General features: G+C 40.0%; 1 protein-coding gene across 1 annotated transcript in view; it reads right to left on the reverse strand.

The window, feature by feature from the left end:
* Positions 1-243: 243 nt before the first annotated feature.
* The window catches only part of LOC115214853 (CDGSH iron-sulfur domain-containing protein 3, mitochondrial), a 15,160-nt gene continuing 2,318 nt past the window's right edge, over positions 244-13,085 (reverse strand). Inside the window, exons 2-3 of the mRNA XM_029783890.2 lie at positions 6,557-6,751; positions 244-1,097 (exon numbers count right to left, since the gene is read on the reverse strand). Of these exons, the coding sequence (XP_029639750.1) occupies positions 903-1,097; positions 6,557-6,751 (390 nt within the window). The 3' untranslated portion in view covers positions 244-902. The remainder of the gene's footprint in view (positions 1,098-6,556; positions 6,752-13,085) is intronic.

The raw sequence follows: 13,085 nt of genomic DNA on the forward strand, positions 1-13,085 counted from the left end.
GACGGGCTCGATATGAATTACGACTATAAGATACCCGAATTTGGTTAAACTGCACCGCAAAATGTGGGAGTAGTTAGGAATCTAAATCGAAGGGGACAGACACTCACACAACTACAGTTTTATATATATAGATAATAACTTTTAATCACATCTTCTAGATTTTGTCTGAATTATAATCCAGTCTTATACAACAAAAGAACATTTTTTTCGAAAATAATTATGAAGAAAACAACGAAAACGATATTAAACAAATGTAATTCAAATTATTTATTTTTCTAATACGCCCAGTTGATTAGAGTATTTTAACACCTGGTTGAGAAGCTAGCCGCCTATTTCCTGTGACCTGCATCTAATTGCAACTGTGGTCAAGAGACCTAACTCTCAAATGGCGCAGGCTAACTCTCTGAAAATAGGTATCACAGAATAGGAGTAAATTTAACAATGGTGCTGCCATGAGTTAACCTTTTTGTTATTATATACCTGTTGAAATACACTGCAAATGTTTTAATTTTCAAAAATGAAGAATTTAGTAAAATAATTGTTATTATTAAGCTGATATTTAAAACAAACTAACAATAAAATTTTAACGAAAGGTTTTTAATTTGGATCACCTTAAAACAGGTAATTGATATTATTACTACCAGGAAGGTCTCATGTAATTTGGTACCAAATGGAGCTAAAAATAGCAGCAACACTGCAAAATAATTTATTAGTTTGCAATATTAAATTCAACTCTTAAATACGTGTGTGGCCAGTTGAAGAGTCAGACTCCACTGCTGATTTTATCTCGCAGTCAAGAAATTTATAGCCAACTGATGGATGTCACTAACAATGATTCTTTAATATATTCCATGAGATAAAAATGTTTTCTCCTCTTAATGATTGCAATTAACATATATATTCTATCTAATAGCTGCTTGTATATCTTCACGTTTGTGAGTTCCGTCACAGAAAGGTCGGTCGTCAGTCTGTTTGCAGTTACACAACCAATATTCTTTAGTTGTTTCAACTTTGAAACGAAGTGGAACATATTTTTTCAGATTCCCTTTCTTAAATGATGTCCCTTGAAGTGCCTTGTGTGCCCCGTCACAAAATGGCTGTGAATACGAAAATAAACAAACATAAAGAATACATATAACAAAAATGTATAACTAATGAAGGTACAAAAATATTTAGTTTTAAACATTAAGAAAAATTTAGAAGATTAACATATTGCACAAAAAGTAGAATGTTAGACTAAATATTAACTCATGGATGTTTAATATTTTAATGCCTACTTTTCCATGCTTGCACGGATCAGTCGAAATTCCTTGAAACAGTATTCCTATGGTCAGGTGCACTTCTCAAAGCCAATCCTCCTCATCATCATCATCATTGTTCGACCGTGGTCGAGACAATGGAATTTACCATGCTATGCCAGACTTCACGGTCCATCATGGTATTACGGAGGTCCTGTTGCTGGATGCCTGTATCCCTGGATTTTACATCAGGGTAGGAGAGTGTGCGCCCTCTGGTATTGCGAGTAGATGGCTTCCAGAGGAGAAGAGTAGAAATTACTTCTTTTTCAGCTCTACAACAATGTCCAGCAAACTGGACTCTCCTACCTTTCACAAGAGATGACACAGGTGGTAGTTTCCTCACCTGTTTCCTAGCAAGGTAATATTTTTTCCTAATCCAGACATGATTTTACAGGAGATTGCAAACGATGTCATGTGTATAAAAGTGAAGCCTGCTTACAATCATTGTGCCATGTCAAGACAAAACAGACACACTACAGACTTCTTTTCAGTTTTCATCCTCCAAATTCACTCACAAGGCTTTGGTTGGCCCAGAGTTAAAGAAGACACTTGTCCAAGATACCACATAGAGGTATGAAATGTGTCCTTTAACTCATCTGGATGATCAGCATCCCTGAATATGTGCTAGTCAAACCACAGTGATCCATCCAACCCATGCCAGCATAGAAAGTGGATGTATAACAATGATGATGATGGTGATGATTATTTTGTAAGCATATGGTTCTGGGTTTGATCCATTGTGCAAGTGTCTTCTACTACTACTACTACTATTACTTCTTGTGAATGAAATTTTGTAAATAGAATACAATCAAGAAGAACTGATGCCATCTGATGGTGCCCAATAATCGCTGAGTGCTTCAAACTTCGTGCTTATAAAGCAAACTTCTATGCCACACAGCCATGCTTTCACCATATGTTACACATTACATGGGCATATATTATCACTGTTTAATCCTGATTGAAGATCAAAGGAGCTTCTATGTCCAAAGGTATGGATAACCTGCAGAGAGATGCAGCCTTTCTCCAGGTTTATTTTCGTATCTAGTAATATGGCCTTGTTCTTTTTGCTGTGGTCAAAAGCTTTTGCCTTCCCTCATGAACTTCACTGATGGTATTGTTTACCCTGTTGGCTGGACTTTCTACTGTTTCTCGTAGTCTCCAGTGTCAGCAAGTGTCATGATGACCTTAAGTAGTATCACTGCTATCTTCCTTGGGTAACTGCTGTTTCTTGCAAAACAGACCGCTGATGGTCAATCTTCTGGATTTGGTTTCACCCAGGAGTGTTCTGGTGAACCTAAAAAGGTCTTTGGAAAACTGGACCCTTTTGTGCTCCCTCTACTTTCTCGATTTCAGAGTGCTTTCAGGTCTTCTAAGCCAGTGTAGATGTTCCCCCTGCAGGAACTCTTTAGTATTGCTTGTTGAAGACCTTAATTTCTTCCCTCAGGTGATGGATTTTTCTTTCCCTTCTGCTATGTTGCATAGAAATTTTGTTGATCTATTTGTCCTTAGTTCTGAAGCAACCTCTGGTCAGATTGGATGTAAGAGCATTTACTTTTGCTCAACACTTCTTGCAAGTGTGGCTTTTAATGTTTTGTTGGGGTCTTAATCCAATTGTTGCCATTCCTCGGAATCATTCATATTGGGCCATTTGATTCATTCACTTGCTGAGTGGGCTTGGTTCTCTAGGGTAGTATGAGCTGGGGATTTCCTGAGGGCTGGATGTGACACATGTACTGAGAAATAGTAGTATACCTGTCTGTAATAACATGAAATTAGTAACCCGATAGTAAGAATTCAAATAAAGTTACCCTGAAAAGGGCTTTAATGCGTTCCCAGAGTATATAGAACATAAGAGGAAATACTAATAAGGTGTGTATACTAAAATCGTGAAGCATGTTATGTAATAACAAGGCTAATCAGATATGAGATATTAACAATTCAAAGTAAATAACTCTGAAAAATGCTTTTGTGCATTCCCAGAGAATATTACCCTCAGCAGCACTAGTGTTGGTATATTCGTGAATAAGTCACTAACCAAAATAAGTGGATCTACTGTTTAGGAAAATACTATTTACTTGTTTAAGAGTTGTACTGGATAAATTGCGAAAATAACTCCAACAGTTCAAATACTAAGAAATAAGCATACTCAATTTGATTCCTTCCAAATGATTTAGGAAAATGAATGGGTTATTGCCTTTGGCTGTTAAAATGAAATATATTAGATATATATAAGTATCCCTCCCAGGGCCCTATTATTGAATTTTTTCAACAGTCTGAGTATGCCATGAGGTTTCCAGACATGAGTTCTACTCACATGTCAAGTTTCATCAAAATCGATAAAACAATGTAGGAGGAGTTAGATAACAATGCCACAAACACTGACAGACAGAAATCTCCCAAATATGTGGTAGATAGAATGTAAATTTGAAGATTGGGCTACGGTTTCTAACAGATCAAGTGAGCAACTATATAAAGTTTCTTTGTTGGTTCAGAAGTGTTCATTGTAAATGCTGTGCTAAATGATGATGATGATAATATTACCTTTAACTCAAACCACATGGTTTCAGATTCAGTCTCACTGATTACTACTATAGGTTGGAGGCCAATTAAAGTGTTGTGAATAGATTTGGTGGTACCAAGTTAAAAGCACCCAGCACACACTATAAAGTGGTTAGTGTTAGGAAGGGCATCCAACCATAGAAACCAAGCCAAATCAGATGGGAACTTAGTGCTGCTCTCAGGTTTGCCAGCTCTGGTCAAACCGTCCAACCCATGCCAGCATGGAAAACAGACATTAAAGAATGACGATGCTGATGAAACTAATAGAAGCCCAGTGTGTGTGTGTAAATCATTATCGTCATCATTTAACGTCTGTTTTCCATGCTGGCATGGGTTGGAAGGTTTGACAGGAGCTGGCAAGGCTGGAGAGCTGCACTAGGCTCCAATTGTTTTGGTATAGTTTCTAAAGCTGGATACCCTTCCTGATGCCAATCACTTTGCAGAGTGTGGACAGGGTGCTTTTTACATATAAAAATAAGTATGGGTGTGTGTCCTCTTGCCTTGACATTTCATGATGGTTGTAGACGAGTAGCACCATCATACAAGTGCTATCTTTCATTTCCAATCTTCTGTGAAAAACATGTCCTGCCATAAGGAAATAATACTTTGCAAAGAAACAGGTGAGGGTTTGTGATGAACTGCATCTGACCATAGAAAGCCTGCTTCAATGAGTTCTGACTCATGCAATCATGGCAAAGTAGACATAAAAACAATGAAGATGACGACTGACAGGAAGAAGAGAAGTGCCTTGATCAAATTTTCCATTAGAAAATGTTCTGTTCATTTATTTTTTTTTTTACATCAGTTTTTCTTGGCTTGCATGGGTTGAGGTAGCTGTTTTTATAACCAAGCCATACCTGTTCTCAAATAAAAGATTTTTGTGTTCCACTGGTCTTTGAAAAAAGAATATAAACACTACATCACATTATTTTGCTCCAGGAGTGACAAGTAGCGAAATGTTAAAATTCACACAAACACACACAAATATATCTAACCAACTTCTGTTTCCATTCCTCATCAACATTCAACGTCAGTTTTCCATGCTAGCATAGGCTGGATGGCTTGATAGAAACTAGCAAGTCTAGGGTCTGCAGCAGGTTTTATAGCCTGTTTTGGCATGGTTTCTACGGCAGTATGCACTTCCAAATGCCAACCACATTACAGAGTATATCAAGCACATTTTACATGGCACCAAAAATAAGCACTCAGTAAAAATCATGTGGTTACAAAACAAATTCTGTATCCACACAGCCATGCTTGCACCTTACTTCAGTACTCTACTTGATAGCATAAAAGATGCACTCCAAATTCAGGACAGGAATAGAAGTTTTAAGGGCATTAAACATGTAATATGGACCCAACAGGCCTGAGGTGACTTTTTGAGCCTTTTTTTGGAGGGGGAAAGAAGTGTGTCTTATATGCCACCAAATACAGTAATTATCATCATCATCATCGTTTAACGTCCGCTTTCCATGCTAGCATGGGTTGGACGGTTCAACTGGGGTCTGGCAAGCCCGAAGGCTGCACCAGGCCAGTCAGATCTGGCAGTGTTTCTACAGCTGGATGCCCTTCCTAACGCCAACCACTCCGAGAGTGTAGTGGGTGATTTTATGTGCCACCGACACAGGTGCCAGATGAGGCTGGCAGACGGCCACGCTCAGATGGTGTTTTTTATGTGCCACCGACACAGGTGCCAGACGAAGCTGGCTGACGGCCACGCTCGGATGGTGTTTTCTTATGTGTCACCGACACAGGTGCCAGACGAGGCTGGCGGACGGCCACGCTCGGATGGTGTTTGTTACGTGCCCTCAGCACGGAGGCCAGTCGTTGCGGTACTGGCTACGGTCACGTTCGGATGGTTTTCTTATGTGCCACCGGCACTGGTACCACAAGGATACAAATTCCATTGATGTTCATCTATTTTGATTTGGTTCGATTTGATTCGATTCGATTCTCACTTGCCTCAACAGGTCTTCACAAGTATCACAAGAAGGAAGGTGAGACCTAACGTCCGAAGGTCGTGCTTCACCACCTCGTCCCAGGTTTTCCTGGGTCTACCTCTTCCACGGGTTCCCTCAACTGCTAGGGATTGGCACTTTCTCACACATCTATCTTCATCCATTCTTGCCACATGACCATACCAGCGCAATCGTCTCTCTTGCACACCACAACTGATGCTTCTTAGGTACAACATTTCTCTCAAGGTACTAACGCTCAAGGTACTACTCTCAAGGTACTACTATCTCAGAAGTATTACTGCCTACAGTGAAAGTACATGGTTTAGTGGTTAGAATGTTGGGCTTACAATCATGAAGTGGTGAGTTCGATTCCTGGACTGGGCTGTGTGTTGTGTTCTTGAGCAAGACACTTTATTTCATGTTGCTCCAGTTCACTCAGCTGTAGAAATGTGTTGCAACATCATTTCTACAGTTGTATCAGCCTTTTCCTTTCTCTTGGACATCATTGGCATAGAGAGGGGAGGCTGGTGTGCATGGGCGACTGCTGGTCTTCCACAAACAGCCTTGTGCCTCGAATGGGAACTGTGTACGTGCAATCCCCACGGTCATTCATGACCAAAGGGGGACTCGGACTTAGTATTACCACCACTAACACCACTGCTACTGCTACTACATATAAAAGGGAACTGAAATGAATATCATTTTCTTTGTTTATTCCAAATGGTTAAGAAAAGAACTCACCTGTTGCTTGCTGTGCCCACAAGTACAATAAAAATACCACTTGTTAGCTTTTAGTTCCATCCGGAATGGTTTCTTATCATAAATTTTGCCTTTTGGTGGACCATCTACACTGTATTCATTCAAAAATTTCGGTGCTTCTGGATGAGGACGTATTCTGGTAAGAATTTCTGGTCGCATACACCGAATTTGAATCATCTAAGAATAATAATACATGCAGAATGAATGAATAATAACAATAAAGACTGATTCAGGCTGTGGGAATTCCACAGGATACATGTCATATTCAACTTTACAATGAATTCTAGATGAATATATCTTTAAATATAGATTAATCTAAGGATACATGCATGCAGTGTTATATTAACATATTACAATTCACATTTTTTGTATTAATTTGAATGTTAGCCAATTTTCCCACACTTTTGGTATTTGAAGTAAAATGAAATTAAAAAGAATTAATTTTGACTAATTTTGTAAAGGCTTAAACAGTTTCCATCTAATGCTAAAAATAGTTATCATCATCATCATCGTTTAACATCCGTTTTCCGCGCTAGCATGGGTTGGACGGTTCGACTGGGGTCTGGGAAGCCAGGGGCTGCACCAGGCTCCAGTCTGATCTGGCAGAGTTTCTACAGCTGGATGCCCTTCCTAACGCCAATCACTCCACGAGTGTAGTGGGTGCTTTTTACGTGCCACCTGCACAGGTGTCAGGGGGGTCTGGCATCGGCCACGATCGGTTGGTGCTTTTAACGTGCCACCGGCACGGAAGCCAGCCAAGGCGGCGCTGGCATCGGCCATGTTCGGATGGTGCTTTTTATGTGCCACCTGCACAGAAGCCAGTCGAGGCGGCGCTGGCAACGGCCATGCCTAGGGAAAATCAGTTTGCCAATATAATCAACACACACACACTGGTTCAATTTCACTCATTAAATCTGCAATTGTTTTGTTTTTATTTGTCAAAACTCTTTCGTTACTTCTTGCAACCTTTTCAATGACAATCAACTTCGTCCATTATTGAAAAGGTTTCAAGAAACAATGCAAGAACTTTGAGAAACAAAAACAAAACAATTGGTTAATTAATAAATGAGTGGAACTGAACTGGTGTGTATTAATTATATTGGCATAATGACTCCCAAAACACAACAAAATTTATTTCAACACATGAATTCACATAAAGAATCTTGCAAATCAGATACAAAAACGAAGCTAAAAATTGTGTTCTTAACAAAAATTAATTCTTCATTTAAGTTTCTCCTATAATTTGGCATACCAAGCTTGAAAACATTGACCTACTCTATATATTTAAGTATTCCTTGAAAATTTTACTCAACAGCAATGTTTGAATAACAAATATTCTAATCTTATGATGAGATTAACAAGGATTAACAGTACTTGTGTAGTTCAGCTCTGTCTGGCCCCGTGTCGGTGGCACGTAAAAGCACCATCCGTTCGTGTTCGTTGTCAGCCTCGGCTGGCCCCCGTGCCGGTGACACGTAAAAGCACCGTCTGTTCGTGGCCGTTTGCCAGCTCTGTCTGGCCCCATGTCGGTGGCACGTAAAAGCACCATCCGTTCGTGTCCGTTGCCAGCATTGCCTGGCCCCGTGCCGGTGACACGTAAAAGCACCATCCGTTCGTGGCCGTTCGCCAGCTCTGTCTGGCACCTGTGCAGGTGGCACATAAAAAAACACCCACTACACTCGCGGAGTGGTTGGTGTTAGGAAGGGCATCCAGCCGTAGAAACACTGCCAGATCTGACTGGGCCTGACGAAGCCTTCCAGCTTCACAGACCCCAGTTGACCCGTCCAACCCATGCTAGCATGGAAAGCGGACGCTAAATGATGATGATGATGAATGTATATGGATTCAATATTTTGGTATAGAATTGTAATGCATTTTGGTATATAGCTGTCCAAACAGTCATAAATTATATTAAATACTAATGATTTCTCAAGACAGACTAACATTAGGTGAGGCTGTGTGGTTAAGATGCTTGCTTCTCAACCATGTGGTCTTGGATTTAGTCCCACTGTGCGGCACCCTGAGCAGGTGTCTTCTACTACAGCTCTGGGCCAACCAAAGCCTTGGGAGTGGATTTGGTAGACAGAAACTGATAGAAGCCTGTTGTGTGTGTATGTATATATATATATATATATATATATATATATATAAGTATGTATGTCTTTGTGTTTGTCCCCCACCACTACTTAACAACAGGTGTTGGTTTGTTTATGCCCTGCCCTCGACTTAGCAGTCTGGCAAAAGTGACTGATAGAATAAGTACCACACTTAGAAAATAAGTATTCAAGTCAATTTGTTCAACTAAACATGTCAAAGTGGTGTCTGAGCATAGCCAGAGTCCAATGGCTGAAATGAATGAAAAATAATCTTCTTAGTAACTTCTCTGTAACTCTGCTCATTACGCCTGTAGCACATCATCACCTTTACTCCGATACCTTACAGAGCCTAAGCCAACACAGAGTTGGCTGTGGGGAGGGACATGACCACATTATCAAAATAGTTTGACTCTGAACTTTACTAATTGTTATGGAGCAAGAAAGTTGCAGTGGAACATGAAGTTCAACATATGAGCACTCTAGACCCTCACTCAATGTGAACCACTGATCAATGGTGCTTCCATACTATGTTCATGTATTTGTTGTATCTTCACGTTCCATTCCACAATACTTGGCTGAGAGAGAGAGAGAAAGGGAGATTGTGCAATAGCATCACAATGGTAACAAGTCTTGAGATCAGATGAGTGGATGGCGTGCCAGATGGGGGTAAGGAAATTCATAAATGCAATCAGAGAGGCTGGGCTTCTTCATTATTGCAAGAAACTGAATTTGTGTTTGGATGGGACACATAACTACTTGTGAAGACCTGTTGAGGCAAGTGAAAATCAAATCAAATCAAAATCGATGAACATCAATGGAATTTGTATTTTTGTGGTACCAGTGCCGGTGGCACATAAGAAAACCATCCGAACGTGGCCGTAGCCAGTACCGCATTGACCGGCCTCCGTGCTGTGGGCACGTTACAAACACCATCCGATCGTGGCCGTGCCAGCCTCGCCTGGCCTCCGTGCCGGTGGCACGTAAAAAACACCATCCGAGCGTGGCCGTTCGCCAGCCTCATCTGGCACCTGTGTTGGTGGCACAAAAAACACCATCCGAGCATGGCCGTTCGCCAGCCTCGTCTGGCACCTGTGTCGGTGGCACATAAAAAGCACCCTCTACGCTCTCAGAGAGGTTGGCGTTAGGAAGGGCATCCAGCTGTAGAAACACTGTTAGATCAGACTGGGCCTGGTGCAGCCTTCCGGCTTCCCAGACCCCAGTTGAACCGTCCAACCCATGCTAGCATGGAAAGCGGATGTTAAACGATGATGATGATGATGATATGCTAGAAGTCTGTTTAGAATTTTGTTTAATATAAGACAACTGACATTTTTATGAGATAAAATAACTCATTGTTCCATTTCCTCTCGTATGCACCTGTCAAAAATTTCAGTAGCCCATAATAACAGCAACAACAATATACAGCAAGAATATCACTTAGTATCAGTAGCAACATCATTTAGAGTGTTGGAAAGGTTGTCATCTTCAAGTTGACAAAGAAATCATTTAGAAAAGTGTTTGTTCAAACTCATGCATGATTGCGTATTCTGACTTAGCTTGATTTGTTGGAAGTAATGTTACAAATTAGACTGTTTGTTGAAACCATTTAACCGTAAGCAGATGAAGATTATGGTGAACACCACAGAGAACTTGCTTGAAATCATTCTCCATCTTCTGCATAACTTTAACACTGAACACCCTCACTTCCCATTCTGTCTCACAAGCACCAATCAATTGAATTGAGAACATGGCATGGTGTTATTGATGCTGCATGAATGATTAACACTTTTACTGTTCTTATGGCTATTAGCATGTTCAGAGTTTGGCTCAACATTGCAAACGCTTTTTTCTGTCCATGGAATTAGCAATTGAAAGATGTTGTGAAAATTTTTTCCACCAAATAAGATGTTGTGGCAATGGTAGTTTTAGCAGGTGTACAGCGTGGTGCCAAAAAGTTCCTTCTTTGCATAAAAGAAAATACAGGAGGATCAGGTTATGATTTTATTCAACACATTCCTCTCTCAGATTCTCACACTTATTGCAGTGGTCTTTCAGTTTATCTAAGCCCTATAAAAGAACTTCCTCTCTCAGTCTACTATATGGCTCAGAAACCTGGACGTTATCAAAGAAGCTTGAGAGGTGGTTGGATGGAACCTACACTCGCCTCCTTATGAGAGCTCAAAATCTCTCGTGGAAGTGCCATCCAACCAAAATGCAAATATATGGGAAACTACCACCTGTGTCATCTCTTGTGAAAGGTAGGAGAGTCCAGTTTGCTGGACATTGTTGTAGAGCTGAAAACGAGGCAATTTCTACTCTTCTCCTCTGGAAGCCATCTACTCGCAATACCAGAGGGCGCACACTCTCCTACCTGATGTAATCTCCAGGGATACAGGCATCCAGCAACAGGACCGTGAAGTCTGGCGTAGCATAGTAAATTCCATTGTCTCGACCACAGTCGAACAATGATGATGATGATGATAATGTTCATTAGGGTTTACCATATCTTATTCTCAGTTTAGTAAATCAAAGTTGGGTGAATCCATTGAAAGGTGACTTGACACTCCCCCTCCAGGAAAGCTGAGTGTTCTGAATTTAGTAAATGGAAACCTGTATTTCTATACTGACATCATTTTATGGTATAAGGGCTTCAATCATATAATGCTTGGGTTTGCACCACAGTTCCAGTGCATTCACAAGATAACTGAAGAAGTAGAGAATAGTGAAGACATTTAAGAGCCATTTCAGAATTCAAAACGTAGCCTCATCTCTAGAGGTGTTTGTGTAACAATGTATCTTCATCAAGAGGTTTCAGTTTGATGCAGGCTTTATGTTGGAAGCTCCTTTATCTGTACTGTCCTCAAGTCTGTATTCTAAGATGGGATTTTTTCAACACATTATGGATTCACTTGAATTGAACACACAATATTCCGGAATTTCACAATATATATTAAGTGGTGGATGTTAATACGATACTCATCTTTATATATAAAAGTAAAGTTGTGTGTCTGTCTCCTACGATTTAGATTCCTAACTACTCCCACATTTTGCGGTACAGTTTAACCAAAACCGGGTATCTTATAGTCATGATTCATATCGAGCCCTTCTGGGTATTAGTGCGCGTCTACGATGAGTCTACGATTTAAAAAAAAATTTACCATAATTTTTTTCCATTTCAATGCATTTTTTTCGCTATTATATAAGGGAAGTAACTCTCTAAAAATGTCTACGATGAGTCAATGATTTAAAAAAAAATTATGGTAAATTTTTTTTCCATTTTTAATGCATTTTTTTGCTATTTTTTGGCTATAACTCTCTAAAAATGCTTTATAGTTATTTCCCTTACAAACCCGAGCAACGCCGGGCAATACTGCTAGTTTGATATAAAACAATGGTTAAGTGTGTATCACAGAGCTGAACTCAGCCAGCAGTTTGTTGCTCCTCTCTCTCTTGATAAAACCTTTATTCATCTGGTTAAGTGTATAGGATATGCAGTAAGAAACTGTTGAAGCATTTTCATAGATGCCTAAATATGTACAGTAGTCTAATGACTGAGCCAATCCACCAAGCTTCTCCATTTAGAAATAACTAGCAGTATCGCCCGGCATTGCTCGGGTTTGTAAGGGAAATAACTATATAAGCATTTTTAGAGAGTTACTTCCCTTATATAATAGCGAAAAAATGCATTAAAATGGAAAAAAAAATGATGGTAAATTATTTTTAAAATTGTAGACTCATCGCGATATGAATCACGACTATAAGATACCCGGTTTTGGTTAAACTGGACTGCAAAATGTGGGAGTAGTTAGGAATCTAAATCGTAGGAGACAGACACACAACTTGACTTTTATATATAAAGATAATGGATAAACCATGAGATCCAAGTGGTAAAAGAGATAGAACATTTGCTGTCTTGTAAGATATTGCTTTCACCTCGTTTGTAGGATTATTTAACTTTGTACCGGGATCTTTGCTGGGTTGCATCTTTTCTCTGGCTGCTGACTTTCTGCGGCTGTGTGACCAAAACGGTTGCTTCCCAACCACGTGGTTCCAAGTTCAATCCCACTGGGCAGCACCTTGGGTAGATGTCTTCTACTATAACCTCAGACCAACAAAAGCATTGTCAGTGAATTTGGTACATATATGGGTGTGTGTACCCTTGTCTCAAAATCACGAGGGCTGTACGCAAGCATCATCATCATCATCATCTACAGGCAATATCAAGTCTTCCATGTTTGACCCTGGGACAGCAAAAGAATTGCAAGGGAAGGCAGAAGCATGGGATCCCTATATGGTTCAGTCTCTTCAATTTAAAAATGCCATCGATGCTGCCATGCAGACATATAAAACTCTCCTCACAACAATGAAGAAACAACGACAGCAACTTCCCATCACAATGTTCCTCAAGCTCACCA

Source organism: Octopus sinensis, linkage group LG1 (genome assembly GCF_006345805.1).
Source record: "Octopus sinensis linkage group LG1, ASM634580v1, whole genome shotgun sequence".
In the NCBI taxonomy this organism is placed as follows: Eukaryota; Metazoa; Mollusca; class Cephalopoda; order Octopoda; family Octopodidae; genus Octopus; species Octopus sinensis.